We start from the raw sequence: 17321 nt of genomic DNA, 5'->3' as shown, positions 1-17321 counted from the left end.
ACAATTCTAAGATGATGCAGACAAAATGATTAAAAGTACCCTCAAGGAGATTTTATCACTACCAGCTGATACATCGGATGCAATGATCTATTCTTCCAAAGCGGTTAAAGGTCTGGGTCCTTTTCTTGCAATGTGGGAAGCAGATCAGTAGCTGTAACATCCTCCACAAAGCTGGTAATAAGAACATTGAAGCAACAAGAAACCTCAAAGTTGAAACTGCTCATTGTGCATTAACATTGAATGTCTCACCAAAAATGCTGCTAAATTGCAGACACATGATGGCCTATTGGACACCATGAAACTCAAGAGATCTCACAGAGATCGTGAATGGTGCCTATTATAACAGAAAGGCAAAGGCGTATGCCTATATCAAAAGGTCACTCCAGCAGGATGGACTCGCAAGCGTTGATTTGAAATATGCTTACAATTACAGAAAAGGATAAGGTTTCCACCTGTTCAATACAATAAAATAGTGAAATTATTAGAATATCTTATATATACCACCTGTCATTTTGGGAATGGTTTTGGCACCTTCCTGTGCCATTATCAGCCTAGGAAATTGATGTGAGGCTTTTTTTAATTAACTACATGAATTACTTGTACCAGTGTAAGATCATGAATAGAGCCTTCTATGCTAAGTTGTAAATTTTACAATTACGTATGTGCCTTAAATTGTCATTGCCACTGGAGTCTCCCGTTCCTTCCTCAGGCAATGCGGCAAGCCTTCACAAGATGGATCGAGGAATATGGTTTCCTCGTGAGGTGAATTATGAAGTTTTAATTGATATTTTACTGCTACTGAAAAACTTTAAATGAATGAATAGATTTCGAAACAAAAAATTTAAACAGGAGCAATGCAGCATACGTAGTCAACAGCAGGCACAAACTGAGGCTTATTTTTTATGAATAGTTCATAAAGAGGGGACTGCGTAGTGGTAGACAAAAACAGGATGAGCAGGTTCAACTCTTTCCTCAACGTCTCACTGAAAACAGTTAGAAGCGTCACACCCCTTGAGACTACCCCGCGTACCAACCTGAAAACAGGTTTTCTCCCAAATAATACACATCAAACTTCATCTGGTTAACTGATAAGATCAAAGTCCTTTGTAGGGAAGATAATTTATTTAATGTGCAGCCAAAAGTTTGCCAACTCTTTATTGGGCAGAGCAGAAATTCAACAGAGAATTCTATAGCCATAGGAAACAAAATACCTTACAAAAGAAGTTAGAAAACCTTCAGCTAGCTAATGAACTGAATATTAACAACACTACTTCCTCTTTGAACCCATTAATTACAGATTAATCATCCTTCCGAAAGTACAAAGGAAGAAATTGCAAGTTTCCACCCTCCAGTCATAAATTTGTCTAAGATGAATTTTACTGTAGATGAACTTAATATTCTAAATAAGGGTCATATACACAATTGGAATGAAATTTTACTATACAATAATAATAAAGCTATCGGCTTTACGTCCCAATAACTACTTTTTTTGCTGGTCGCTTTACGTCACACCGACACAGATGAAAAGTTAATGCAACAATTATCATGGATAAAGAAGAATATATTGGAAAAAAACAGTGGCATTCTTCGAGCAAGGTGAATTTAAAACCATTAAGAAAGACTCTACTACTATGATCCAAAAAAATCCTAAACACTTATTTCATTTTTAATGAACGTGAAGCCAACCAACTCATCAATATGAATGCTAGCTTAGTTGTCACTAGAGAACTACCTAAGATACTTAAACCCAGTATCCCGATGAGACCGATTGTTCATTTGAAACCGAGCCCCACGTACGACCTTTCTAAATTCATCCAAAAATGTTTAAGGAAGCATTATGTTTCTCAAGCCAAAAATATGTAGAATTTTGAAATATTACAATATATCTTAATATTAGAACTTACCATAGATCACTCTTGTTTGACATAAAAAACATGTACCGGAGTGTTCTGGTTCAAGAAACTATGTCCATCAATGAGAACAATTTAATTGAACACAGTACTCTAACCATTTGTGAAGTAAAGACATTTTTTACTTCTCGTACTTGCTTTTGATAACAACTTCTTTACTTTCAATGACATAATTTATTTACAATAAGGTATTCTTATGGGTTCTACTGCTTCAGGGATCATGGCAGAAGTATATCTTGACCTTTTAAAACATAGTGCTATCAAGAATATAAATAACAATTTTTTGGGTGAGGTACGCTGAAATTGTTTTTTCAGTCATAGACAAACGTTTTACAAGTGGACAGTCTATCGTAGATGCCGTTAACAGTATAAATCCTTTCATTAAATTTACATTGGAAACGGAGTTAGAAAATTTGTTAAATTGTTTTCACTTAATTTTATCCAGACATTCGGTTGACATTTCCTTTTATATACATGGAAAACCGACTCATACGGCTAACACATTTAAAACAGATTCCCTCCACCCGTCATGGCATAAAAAAGCAGCTTACTTTTCTATCACTTATAGAGCTCTTAATATTCCCTTAACAAAAAGCAATTTATGAAAAGGAGTAAATACTGTCAGATCCATGGCTAAGAAGAACGGGTTTGAAGAGAGCCTCATAAATATTGATGTTATTGGCAAAATTGGTAAAAACATAAATCACAATTAATCAGGGAACAGAAACCTAAATCCATTTTTTCAACTTTCACGTTTAATTGTAACAATATCCATCACCTCTCTAATACTTTCAGAAAATTTGATATGAAGGTATGCTACAAAACACTGAGCAGCTAGGAAGCATTTTTTAAAATAATTATGGTGCTGTAAATAATTCCACTAAATGCATTTGTTCGGGTGTCTGTAGATTACGATGTTCGAGACGCCATGCAAGTTACATTGGAGCCAGACAGGTAGAAGCTTTGCCACCTGCTACCTTGAGCATGTAAATGTTTGAACAACATATGTCCTGGAAACATTTGAACAAGTTTCTGCTTATGGCTTCTGTTCCGTCCACTTGGATGGGTCTCCATTGCAGCAGATTGTCCTTGTGCAGCTGCTCAATGCAGTGTTGTGCTCTCGTCCATCCACTGTTATTTTTAGACACACCTTGCATGGCATTCATGATTCACTTGTGAGGAAGTTGTAGGAGATATCATCAGTCTAAAAGTTATGTACAAAGTCAAATCGTTGTCTGTTCAGTTCCAGTTTCTAGTTATTGTGCGAATGTTTTGTGATGGCTTAGAACAATCCTCTTTAGAATTTGATAGAAAAATATTATCAATTTCTTAAGTTGGCATCGATAAAGAAATCATATTCTCTCAACTTATCACATTTTTTTTCCCAGTTGTTATGTTGAAAACATTTCCTAGCAGTCCTCATACTGCACTTTCCTCAATAAGTTGAAGCCCAGATCTATCAAACTAAAAAGACAAATTTTGAAAATCATTTCTGGTCAAAATGCAGTTCAAAAAAGGGCCAAAATCGCTTGTTTTTTTACTTGTTTCTTTTATTGAAATCCAAATTGACTTATGTACATAATTATTTCTGTAATGTGTTCCTTGGTTCAATACCGTCAGGATTTTTCTTTTGAAAATTTTTTCCCCCCTGAATCTAGTTATAAGAGCTTAAGTGGAACGATGCATTGACTCACATTAGCGCTCGTAGTGGTGCTTAAGTGGAACAATGCATTGACTTAGCACTCGTTGTGGTAGAAAAAGGCATCCTGCTAACATAATCGACCTGATAATGATGATTAAGAAATAAATAAGGAATGTATTCACATACATTATTTTCCTAAAATTTGTAGCTCATATCCCTGAAGGACTGATACAGTATTCCTCCAAAATAATACCTCTTTTGCTTTTTTCCAAATATTTTTTCTCGTGCAATTTAATTTTTCCCCAGCAGGAACATTAGTATTTAATGTGAATCATTACATTGATATATTGTATGAGCCGGTTATTACTGACTTAATTAATGCATGCCTCTCCCGTAGTTATTTTCCGACAAAGTGGAAAGATACACAAGTTGTCCCAGTTCCAAAAAGGTCGCCAGCTAATGTAGCATCCGACTTTCGTCCTGTATGCATTCTTTCAGCACTGTCTAAAGCTCTAGAAAATTGATCTATAGCCAACTTGAACAATATCAGGAAAAATATTCTGTGTGTGACCCCTTCCAATCTGGTTTCAAGAAAGGACATAGCACGGGGACGGCACTACTAAGAATTACAGACGACATTAGACGAGCTATAGATGAGCGGAAAGTGACTATACTTATTTTACTTGACTTCAGTAGTGCGTTTGACACAGTAAATATTGACATATTATTAGCGAAACTACAAAGTCCCTCTGCTATTCTGCTCTTTGCTTCGTACCTCTCCAATCGGCGACAACGTGTCATAAACGGCATTACCACAGACTGGAAGACGAAGCAAACAGGTGTCCTGCAGGGATCCGTGCTTGGACCTCTTCTGTTTACTCTATATATCAATGATATATCTTATCAGTTCAGTAACTGTAAGTATCATTTATATGCAGATGATCTACAAATATATTATCACTGTAAAGCTATTGATATTGAGTTTGGAATTCATCAGATGAATTCCATTTTAAATCTGATTAGCTCCTATTCTAATAAGAATTGTTTATTAATTAATCCTAAGAAGACACAAGCTATTATAATAGGGCAACAAAGGCAGTTAAATATCCTTAATAAGAAATTATTGCCTTCACTTTTGCTTTGTGGTGTAACTATACCATTTCAGAAGTTGGTAAAAAATCTTGGAATTATCATAACTGACACACTAGATTGGAGTGAGCACATAACAAGCATCTGTAGGAAAATTCACTCGTCACTTCACCCCCTCAAAACTCGCCAATCACTTCTTCCACTAAGCTTGAAAATTAAACTTATCCAGACCCTCATATTTCCCATGGTTAATTGTTGTGATATTGTAATGATAGATGCCACCATGGAACAGACACTAAAATTACAGAGGGCAATGAACTCATGCATTAGGTTTATATTTCCAATTAAATTTTCAACTCATATCTCCCCCTATTATGAACTTCTCTCGTGGTTAAAAATCGATAAATTATGACATCTTCACGTTGCTACTCTCGTATTTCATCTGCTGAATGAATCTAAACCCCAGTATTTCTCCTCAAAGTTTAATTTACTCTCCTCCTCTCATGAACACAACACATGATCGACTACGACACTCTCGATTCCTGTGCATCGCTCATCTTCATTTAACCGCTCCTTTCAAGTGTCTGGTGCAAGGCTATGGAATTCCCTTCCAGTTAGTGTTAGGAATTGCACTTCCTTAGCTTCTTTCAAGTGGTCTTGCCGAGATTACCTATTAAATGTATAACCAGCTTGTATGAATGGCAGTATGAATGGAAGAATGAATGAGGTTAAGATTTATATTTTGTTAAATTATTTCATTATTCTGTTTTATAAAGTTTATTAGATATGTGGTTAAGTGTAACAGAGGGCCGTGAGCCTTAACTTCGCCACAAATGCAGACATGAGATAAATAAATAAATAAATAAATAAATAAATAAATAAATAAATAAATAAATAAATAATAACAAATAATTATTTGAAATTCTCTACAGTAGTGCCACCAACTTATAAAATTATACCCTGGTGTTCTCAAATAACCATGAATCCTACTTTCTTCTTTATATGCTGTACTTTTTGGACCATAAGGTGCGTTTTTTAACCAGGAAATACAGCCTGAAATTTCCCTGCTTCTTACGGTCGGAAGGTCTGTAGACACTTGTCACACTGACTATTCAGAAATGCACTTGTTATAATACCTGGTCTTGAACAGGCTATTGACCAGCAAAGAGGCTGGGAGAGAGGAGTGGTTCTTTGTCTCAGGTATGTTGTCAGGCTGCAGACAGTGGCAAAGTTAGGAGCCTTTTCATACTGTGGCATTTGAGTATAGAAGTGGTTTAATATACAAAAAAACATACCAATATGGCAGCACAAAATATGATTCACCAGTTTCAAGTAGAACATAGTTAGCTACCAGGTGTAGGGAAGTGAAAATTTGAACAGTTAAGACTAAAATGGGTTGCTGTGTTATTTTACAGTGACAGTTTGCTTTATGTCGCACCTACACAGATAGGTCTTGTGGCGACGATGGGATAGGAAAGGCCTATGAGTGATAGGGAAGTGGGTGTGGCCTTAATTAAGTTATACCTCCAGCATTTTCCTGATGTGAAAATTGGAAACAACAGAACAGGGCTGCCGGCAGTGTGATTTGAACCCACTATCTCCTGGCTGCAAGCTCACAGCTGCACACCCCTAACCACACAGTCAACTGCCCGGTTTTTCGTCCATGTTTGAAGTGTAATGTCCGAGATGATTTTTTTTTGGTGAGGAAGGCATATACATATTTTTCATTAAATTTCTGTCCCGAAAATCAAGGCGCACCTTATCATCTGGGGTGACTTCTGGTCTGAAAAACAGGTGTATTTTTTCCAGTACCACTGATTACATCATGTGATGAAATCAAATCCACTTCTTTTAAAGTTGGTATTTGATAGTTTGTACAAGGAGGACTGGCGTAAGGGCTGTATCACTTTGTACTTTTAGGAATTATTTTATTGAGGTGAACAGAGAGGGATAATTATGTCCACTGGTTGAGAAGGATAAAAATATTGTGGGATTCAACATTTAGAACAGTAGTGAGCTTGGGGAAGGAATTCTGTGGGAGAAAATATAATGGCAGAATCGTCTTTGGATAAACACAGTCCGGGAATGATGGCAGGTAATCTGGAGAGGACCTGTACATATCTGCTTGACAATCACAATCCTGATTGCAGAGGGAAGTACAAGGAGGTGACAAGTGAAGTAATGAATAGAAAGATTGGAACAGGAGAAGGAAGTAGTCAGTGTGGAAAGAGAAAGCATTGTGTAAAAATATCCTTTCAAGTTTCTCCATTTCTGTTGGTACCTCTCCTAGTGCTGTCATATCAGTTGCTCATATTTATTTTCTAATCTCTCTACATACCGTTCTTATGATTTGCTTTTACCCCTGCTTTTTTCTTTCCATTCCTTATATTTTTACATTGGAAGACAAATTAATGATAATTTTATTCTGCCAATATGAGATTTATTTTGTCAGCTGTTTCTTGTTTTGTTACCTCTTTGCAATTATTTCTTAATTATAGCCTTCTGCAGACATTAAGGAGGAAATATCCATAGAGCAACAAAAAGTCGATCAGCTTGTTCCATTCATCAAAGAAGAAAGCGTGTAAGTACTCTACACAATACAGAATATGTTGTTAACCTTGTCACTGCCATGCTCTGTGGTGGGTGTTTTAGTTTTGTCAATTTAATCTTTTCATGACAAGGTTACATTTAAATTCTAACATATTAAAAAATTAGTAGTTAGAATTGAGAAAAATATTCAACAAGTTTAAAAAACGTGTTTAATCTTTTCCTTGTTATAGTGTTATTGCGTACATATCTGCAAAAATTATCTCGGGTAGATCGAGATATTTCTGGTATAGATTCATTATATTATCTTTGATCAACCATGAAAAATGTCTTCGTTTCTTCGCTGCCTCTGCCTCATTTCTCATCATGTTCTTATCACCTACAACTATTTCCTCCATCTCATAAATATCCATAGTAGCACTCATAGGGAGCCATATTTTGGCTCAGAATATATTGTAAATGATGTAATTATTGCAGACATTCATAATTAAGAACCGAAATCCATAAACCAAAATTTCATTGATCAGTATATCTGTTGCATTTTCTAGTACACAGTAGTCAGTTGTTTTATTTGTTACTAGGAATGGTAGAGATCGACGCTTCCTTGAAATTTCCTGCTGTTTAGATTTCATTCTATTGATATTTCGTAGAATATCCTCTTTGTTGAGCTTTTCACAGAAGCAACTCACAGTTGTAATGCTGGGGAACTGTGACAAGTGGGCAACCAGTAATATCTTTACGAAGGTGGCATGATCCACCTCCTGTCACAGATTTGAAGGAGATGGAGAATGTAGTTATGGTGGGATTGATTGCAGTTAAATGGAGAGGAAAAGGAAAGAAGATGTTGATGAAGGCATGCACACTCCATTGGAGTGGAGAACATGAGGTAAAGGACAGAGAGGAGATTATAACCAAGAAGATCTTAGGCAAGTTTGTACATAGAATGGACTCTGCAAAATGCTTCTTAAATTCTGTCACTACAGCTGTCATCTGCTCATATTGGCTGCTATGATATAACTTGTATATAAAAATGTATTGCCGAGAATGTTGCCAACAAACTGTAAATACTTACAGTAGAAGAGAAACAGTCCCTGATAGTTACTTAGACTATAATGGAAGATTCAGTTCTTTCCGTCCAGGGTATAAGTAGTATTATCTGCCAAAACCGCATCTCAAGGGCATCTATTCTAGTTTTTCGATTAGCTTCATGGTCCAGGTCTTACAAGACCTAGGACAATACGCACTTTTATCTTCTTTTCACAATTTCCCGTGGCACGGTTGAATAAACCTAGGTATAGGAATTCCTTTCCTTTAGGCATTCTTTAAGTTGATGGCCACCTACCAACATTTTGAATTTTTCCTTGTTTATCTCTAGGTCATTATTATATTTCTTGTAACCTGAAAAAGTTCATTCTATTTCCACCGATGAGGAAAATGTCCGCAAATGTCTGATATTTTCCGCAAATCGACATTCCACTAGTCTACCCAGTGAAAGCACTTTTGATGACACACTCAACATAAAAACTTTTTCTAGTTTTACTTTAGACATGGTAGTAACTTTTGGGCGTTTTCTACTTGTTGAATATCGTCGCTAGAGGAACCATACCTCATATCTGGCAATGCTTCTTCTATCCATTACTCTCCTTAAGGCAGATCGCGCTCTCGGCCACATATGGGTACAGAGTCTATTCCATTCATTTTCCCATGCTAAGGTGCAAAGGGAAATGAACCTCACCATACACTCCTACAGTATATCGTAGCGGTCCGACATTTGTAAACTTCTATACTAAACTAACATTTTTCATGTGTTTTAATGATCTATAAACGTTACACATCTTGGAACTAAATGATACATAAGGTTCGGAGCCCATATTTCGTAGGACTGGTAGTTTGATAGTTGGTAGTTGTGGCAGACATACAGCGCCGTGCTGAGAACTGGTGGTTGTGGCAGACATACAGCGCAGTACTAAAGACTGGTGGTTGTGGCAGACACACAGCGCAGTGCTGAGGACTGGTGGTTGTGGCAGACATACAGCGCAGTGCTGAGGACTGGTGGTTGTGGCAGACATACAGCGCAGTGCTGAGGACTGGTGGTTGTGGCAGACATAGAGCACAGTGCTGAGGACTGGTGGTTGTGGCAGACACACAGCGCAGTGCTGAGGACTGGTGGTTGTGGCAGACACACAGCGCAGTGCTGAGGACTGGTGGTTGTGGCAGACATACAGTGCAGTGCTGAGGACTGGTAGTTGTGGCAGACACACAGCACAGTGCTGAGGACTGGTAGTTGTGGCAGACACACAGCACAGTGCTGAGGACTGGTGGTTGTGGCATACATACAGCGCAGTACTAAAGACTGGTGGTTGTGGCAGACACACAGCGCAGTGCTGAGGACTGGTGGTTGTGGCAGACACACAGCGCAGTGCTGAGGACTGGTGGTTGTGGCAGACACACAGCACAGTGCTGAGGACTGGTGGTTGTGGCAGACACACAGCGCAGTGCTGAGGACTGGTGGTTGTGGCAGACATACAGTGCAGTGCTGAGGACTGGTGGTTGTGGCAGACATAGAGCACAGTGCTGAGGGCTGGTGGTTGTGGCAGACACACAGCGCAGTGCTGAGGGCTGGTGGTTGTGGCAGACACACAGCGCAGTTCTGAGGACTGGTGGTTGTGGCAGACACACAGCGCAGTGTGAGGACTGGTGGTTGTGGCAGACACACAGCACAGTGCTGAGGACTGGTGGTTGTGGCAGACATAGAGCACAGTGCTGAGGACTGGTGGTTGTGGCAGACATAGAGTGCAGTGCTGGGCAAGTGGCTGTGCTCTTTGGGTCAAGATCCCCTCATTGTCCTGAAGATGGTTTTGAATAATGTTACTGGCTTTACGTCCCACTAACTACAGTGTCGAAGACAGTGAGGTGCTGGAATTTTGTCCCGCAGGACTTTCTTCACGTGCCTGAAAATCTACCAACATGAGGCTGATGATCTCTCCGTAAATCTAGGTCTGAAGATGAGGCGGAAGGGGAGGGAGGGCATCTATCCCTAAAACTACACTGTCATACGATGAGGAGGAGGAGGAGGGAAGGCTATCTATCCGTAAAACTGGGCCATACAATGAGGAGGAAGAGGGCATATATCTGTCGAATGGAGATGTTAAGCCTTCTGCAGGTAACACAGGTGCACCACTAAGTATAAATGCACTTTAGGAGAAGGAAGAAGAGTGATCATAGTTATTTTCCGTTGGATAGAGACGTAAAGCCGTGACATTTGTCACAATGTAACGTCACAGCTATAAAGGCCTGCGCCAGTTCGCATTATGAACACATCATCAAGGTTATGCATGTTTAGACATGTTGGTTACTGTCGGATGGAGACGTAAAGACTTCAGCTGACCTCTCAGCAGCTAGGCACAGGATGGCAAGTGTGTAGTTACGCCCGTCCAAAATGACGGCGGGATGGTTATCTGACCTAAAACTGGGCCCACGATGGCGACTGTGTAGTTAGGCTCCTCCAAAATGGCGACGGGAAGGGGACATTTAACCGTAAAACTGGGCGCTAGATTGCGGCTGTGTAGTTACGCACTTGCAAAGTGCCGCTTGTGTGTGAATGAATAGCATCCGACTGTAAAACTGGGCCCAAGATAACGACTTTGTAGTTAGGCCCCTCTTAAATGGCGCATGGGAGGAGGAAGTAGCATCTAACCGTAAAACTGCGCCCTAGGTGGCAACTGTGTAGTTAGTCCCCTCAAAAATGGCGCCTGTATGGAGTGGTATCTAACAGTAAAACTGCGTCGAAGATGGCGACTGTGTAGTTAGGCCCCTCCAAAATGGCGCCTGTGTGGAGGGAGGGTCATCTAACAGTAGAACTGTTTTCATGATGGCGACTGTGTTAGGCCCCTCCAAAATGGCGATGGAAGGGGCATCTAACTGTATAACTAGGCACTGTGCAGTTACGCCCCACCAAAATGGCGACCGGGAGGACCACCGACCGTCAAACTTAGCCCTGAGTAGTTAGACCCTTCCATAATGGCGTCGAGAAGGGCAGCTGACCATAAAACTACGTTAGGCCATATGTGCCCCTTCTGGTGGGTGGATCAAAAAGGCGACGGGATGGGCATCTTGCCGTAAAACTGGGTCCGGTGTAGTTAGGCCCCTCCAAGATGAAGTCGGGAAGGGCATCTATTATAAAACTAGGTTAGGCCTTATGTGCACCCTCTGGTGAGAGGATCAATGGCAACAGGAAGGGTATCTGACTATAAAACTAGGTTAGGCCATATACGCCCCCTCTGGTTGGAGGATCAAAATGGCGACAGGATGTGAAGTTAGGCCCATCCAGGATGGCGTCGGGAAAGGCATCTGGCCGTAAAATTCAGGTTAGGCCACTCTAATGTGGCGATTGTGAGGTTAGGCTTGCTCTCATACACAAAATATGACGTCGGGAAAGGCATCAGGCCGTGTATATAGGCCCTGTCACGATAGGCCCCTCCAAAATGGCGACTGTGAGATTAGGCTTGCTCACTAATGCAAAATCCGCCCTGGGAAGGTATCGGGCTGTAGTAGTCATGTTAGGCCCCTCCAAGATGTCGTCTGTGAGGTTAGGCTTGCTCTGTTATGCAAAATCCTGCAGGGCAGTATGTATGTGTGTATGTATGTATACTATGGTTCAGTGACCTTGCCTGGTGTCAATGACCTTGTGGAATACGCTGACTCAGCACCAACTGTTTTACAGCCGCTGTTGCCTTACTACTGCCTATGTATTTTGTACTCATTTTTATTTCTTAAGTCTGCAAGCCTCTGTGCGATGACAATTATAAACAGGTAGGAACTTGGGAGCCCCATTTAACATCACTCTCTGTGATGTGCTAGTTATATCAAATGACTCCAGAAAAATAATCACAGATTATAATTAAATTCGGCTGTGAAGAGAAACATACACCACTTTCAAACTTACCTCCTCCAGTCTTAGACGATACAGTAATTAAAAACTGGGGGTGAAATCCTTACCCATTAAAGAATTGTGAATTTTCAGTTGTATACTCTCCCAACAAAATATATCTAGCTAAAAAGAGAATGTCCCAAACAAATTTCACAACTTTCAAATATAGCTAAATTTGATGAAAATTAGAGGAACAGTGAGAATAATACATAATTGTATGGCATCAGTAAATGAAATTGAGAAACAAGGGATTTATTCCAAACCGTATTTTAAAATAAATATGCTTTTCGGGCATCCAAAATGATTTTTTTTAACAATAATATTGTTCGCAATAATCATCAGAAGTTATAACCCATTATTGGAGTTGATATGTGGATACCAGTTTTTGTCTGCTGGGTAATTTCTGAGGAAGACGAAGAACTCATTCTTGATTAAGTTCTAAAACTCATCACATATATTAAATAATAGTAGCTTAATATTAGAAGGGACATAATTAAAGACCAAAATTGTTCGGGGTAATATGGTACATTTTCAACTTTGGTTAACTTGCATTGATTCACCGCAGCAACCACAAATTACGTGAGTGGAAGATAAATATTTTACTGACACTCCACAACTAATTGTAAAGAATTATTAATTCCTTATTTAAAATAGTAATCAGTGTTTTTGACACCCAGATAACCCATGAGAACAGAAAATCTAATTCGAATATAAGTAGCATTAATTAATTCAGAGCAGCAACATTTATCAACCTTTTTCCAAGCCAAAACCAAATCAGAAAACCTACCACACACAATGAAAATTTGACAAACAGCTCAATGACACACATCTGCAGGACCAAAGATTTGTATATATGTTTAGTATTCAGCCCGAAGGGTGGATTGATCCTCCACAGCCCCACCAACAGCTGTCATAGATAGGTGTCACTGAGGAGTTATAGTAGGGAAATGAGGAGTGAGATAGTTTCCTGTTGCTTTCCTCTCTGAGCCAGAAGTTCCTATTACACATCAGCCTGCCAAGCACGCTATGAACGATATTACTGCAGGGACTGACTGCATAAGGAACAGTGTTACTACCATCTCTAATAGCCAGATCACATTCATTTTCAAAGCCAAGTCAGTGATAGTAAGGAAATTATTCTAGCCCATAGCAATCGACGACTTTAAACACTATATCTCGGCAGCAACAGCATAACGAAAGAATTACTACTAAGTAATAATAATGAACCAATAAAATTCAGTAAGTCTTCCATTTTCACAGTCATCTCAATCAGCAAATGGATATTTCTTCTCCAGCAGACACATACTATTAATTAAATTTAATATCAGAATGTGCTCCAGAAACATGATAAATGACTGTTTTGGAAAGTTTAAAGAAATGAAGGCGAAGCAGAATGAACGTAAATGGAGTGCATGCAAAAATAATCCGAAGAAGTATTACGTGCGAACAACAAATGTGCGAACCATGTCCATCAGAAGTGAAAGCAACTCGACCGGCAAAGAAAACGAGGGAACGAAACCGAATGAACAGAAACTGCATCATGATGAGAAAGATCGCCTTCATGAAACACATCCGTAATATTTCTGCAAGTTCATGCATTTCTAGCAGTATAATAACTGCAGGGAGAGTGTCAAGGCCAAAATTAATTGTAAAACAACGCGAATTTAAAAAAAATGGAATAATCGTAATTTTTGTAGTGAGAGCACCGAGCACAGAATAACATAGAGATGGCAATACCTACCGCAATGCATTGGCTCGCTGAAGCCGAGTTTTGCGCGCATCGCCATGTTGTCATTACCAGCAGTGCTAGTTAATTCATAGCCGAGTCACGTTAATTCCTATCAGAGTCTGTCATTTTAAAAGATTTCTGTAACATTATTTCATTGGTTAACGTATCTAACGCAGTAGAAAAGTGCCTCAGTCATGATGATAAGTACGGGACAGTCCAGAACACTGTTTTAATCGCAGTACCGGTAGTTTAAAATTCGGAAATATGAGCTCAAATAGCCTGTTGTTATATCAGATTGTATTTAGCTCAAACGAATTGCCGATTTGCAAGGTGCAGCTAAAAAATAATGGAACATTTTCATGAAGACCTATTGTAGAGAAAGAATAAGACAGGTTATGGATAACATATACAGTACACACCCACATACAGTATCATACACAATAAACAAATACAGTCTGTAAGCCTATAAATAAAATAATACACGGCCAATAATAAAGATATCCTGGAAGAGCAGTAAGAATGAAGTAAATAGGCCTAATTATTATAGAATTGTTGAGCCAAGTAAATCATATAAAAAAATACAGAAATATTTTTACATTAGTACACTTGATGAAATTAATTCATCTCAAGGATTATTTTGAAATGTAATGAAATAACCATACCTTAAATAACTACATAGCTATATGGACTTCAAGTGAGATAAAATAAGGTACATACAACAACTACAAATATTTTAAGGACCCTCCTCTCCTGCAAAATAAATTTAAGAGATAGTAGGCTTACTCTATAAATATGTAGGCCTATTTCGACATATTTCTCACAACAAACGGCTAAAACGAAGAGAAACTAACCTTTGATTTTATTTGTAGGTACTTTGGGAAAGCATCAAACACAGATGGCACAGCCCATTCCCTCAGCCTTACGACACACAATGAAGTACGATCAAAATCACGTTCAGTAAAGTAAAGTGAGCTGAACATATGGTTCTGAAAGGTGTGGGGGACACATTTTATCTTCGTATAGCTCTTATCCATTTCTTCCGTCGTTCATTGTCTTTAGGAAAACTGTAAATGATAAAGGGGCTTCTTAACCTATACTGCATGTGCAAGGGGAAAACAATTCGGCACTGAATATTCGTAAAACATATTGCTTTCCTGTGAAAAGTTATCCCTGGTATTTTCTTTGAAGCTCTGTTTGCACATCCATACACTACACAAGTAGGCATTTTAAAATCATAACACAAACTTCCTTTATTTACTTCACTGCTCACTTACTTACACCAACTGGTCTCCAATGTTTTGGTACACACAACATGGCGGCCGCTGTGTCCACTGACTTCAACGCACATTGCCATCTCTATGTTATTCTGTGCTCGGTGAGTGAGAGCTCAGGACACGAAATAAATGTTAGTCAACAATCATCCTCTTTGACATGAAACGTCATCTACGAGCTTACTTTCATACACGATTCATTGAAAACCAAATTATAACCGAACTCAGTTACGATGATTAAAATAAATTGCTTATTACATCTCTTATAATGTTGTACTTCAACGATTTTCATGTTTATATACTTCGACACACACTGAGCTGCAAATGTAGAAACTGTTTTAGGACATCGATTAGAAATTCAAATGACATGTTTGAAAACACATTGGATTAACTCTCTTTCCGAATAGAGGGAACAGGGAAGATATTTGTCAATAACTTCCCTTAAATTAGGTCAAGGACGCCAGTAAGATCCACATAACTGAACCTTTCTTCAACTGTCATGTCTCCGCGAAACGTTTAAAAAAGTATGAATTAGAAGAATCAGTCGACGAATACTTACTGCAGTTTCGGTAGTTAAATTCTGTTGGATTGTAATAAACCCTTCATATGTACGTATGTAGGAGAGTTGTCCAGAATTATGAATCACTAGCAAATGTACCCGTGCTTCTTTACGGTACTCTACATTGTATACGGATATCGAAGTAAATTACTGCACATGAAGTCAATAAGATTTTTAAATTGGGTGTGTCTTTGCTTTATCCGAGAAACAGCATTGTGAAATCCACAGACGTTTCCAATGTAAAGTGCGAGTTGCGGAGTTGTGATGATAACGACAGGTCCACTTGTCTACTGCAATTACTATGCGTAACGTCAGTCACATTTTGATAGGTAAATTTGTTTATAATCGGGGGCACCCTTCCAAGGGGGCGCATATATCTAATGATAAAAAGAATCAGGTAAGAGAGGTTTAGTAAAATTCACGCTCCCTTGCCTTCTGCTAGTCAAATCGAGAAGTGAATTATTCATTACAATGGTACACAGGGGTTGGAGGAGGACATCATTGCTAGGGTGTGGGGAGTACTGATTACAACAGCAGACGCCCTCCTGCTGACAGTCACTATTGATTTGTAAAGTATTAATTACAATGTCAGACACACCCCTTCTAGATCGCTACAAATGGACTTAAATGAATAAATGTAGATCGACATACGGAAGTGTATGCATGTTCACCTTCATTTACAGAGTAACTGCTGCTAAACGGTGCATTATATCGAAAAACGGATTGTACGAAAAGACGCCTCTGGCCTCATTTAGCGATCTAAACGGCTGGCCCTATGATATTTCCTTGTATATCATCTAATTAAACGTAAAATTGTTTTTTAAAAAGTTGAATAGGGTGAAATTTGTGCAAGGTTTTCACCCATTGAATTACTTTTCAGATACTTATGCGACATCTTTAGACATAGAATTTGGCTCACATCTGGCTACTGGATGGGCCAATATTCGTGTAGAATTCGATGATACCATCTTTCCTATAAGTGACTCAAACCATCAATTATTCATGTACAAATTGCAAAATTTAGGTAAATACAGAAATAGAGCCAAATTTAACGTATAAGGGATAGGGCTACGACAAAAAGTCATGCGACCAAAGTTGTAGATCACTCCAAATTGAACAGAGGTTGTGCCATCCGTTTTGTGATACGACTTACCGTTTAGCCACCAAATACCTCGAAACGAAGGTCTGCACCGTCATTAAAATTGCCTCCAAATTTCGATAGTTTTGGGGGGTAAAAAATAAAAATTTTAAACATCTCGTAAATTTTCCATCGGTTACAGGCAAAAAGCTATAATTTTGCCAAATTTCTATTTTCTAACTGGTCTGGCAGATTGTGCTGCCATCTTGATATGGGGGAGGGGGTCGAAAATTAGGACTTCCAGGAAACTTTTAAGCCCATGAAACCTATAGGTTATAGTTTTGGATAAATATCAACGACTGTGTTCTTATGCAGATTTGAAACTCCCAGCGTGTCCCCCTCAGTGAATTTTGAGAATTTTAGATTTTTCTAGGGATCCTGAAGTCATCAGCTTGTCTGACACCAAGGTTTAAGATTCTAAGTTGCCTAGAATGGTCTCATTAACTCACGCATGTCTTCAGTTTATGCCTTAGTTTATATATATAGTACAGTATATATAGCACGCG

At 38.8% G+C, this 17321-nt stretch overlaps 1 protein-coding gene across 1 annotated transcript in view; it reads left to right on the top strand.

The window, feature by feature from the left end:
• LOC137503328 (zinc finger protein 14 homolog) overlaps positions 1–17321 on the top strand; it is a 56990-nt gene that overhangs the window by 10016 nt on the left and 29653 nt on the right. Inside the window, exon 3 of the mRNA XM_068230882.1 lies at positions 7140–7222. Within this exon, the coding sequence (XP_068086983.1) occupies positions 7140–7222 (83 nt within the window). The remainder of the gene's footprint in view (positions 1–7139; positions 7223–17321) is intronic.

Source organism: Anabrus simplex, chromosome X, assembly GCF_040414725.1.
Source record: "Anabrus simplex isolate iqAnaSimp1 chromosome X, ASM4041472v1, whole genome shotgun sequence".
In the NCBI taxonomy this organism is placed as follows: Eukaryota; Metazoa; Arthropoda; class Insecta; order Orthoptera; family Tettigoniidae; genus Anabrus; species Anabrus simplex.
This window is presented reverse-complemented; position numbering and strand designations above follow the sequence as displayed.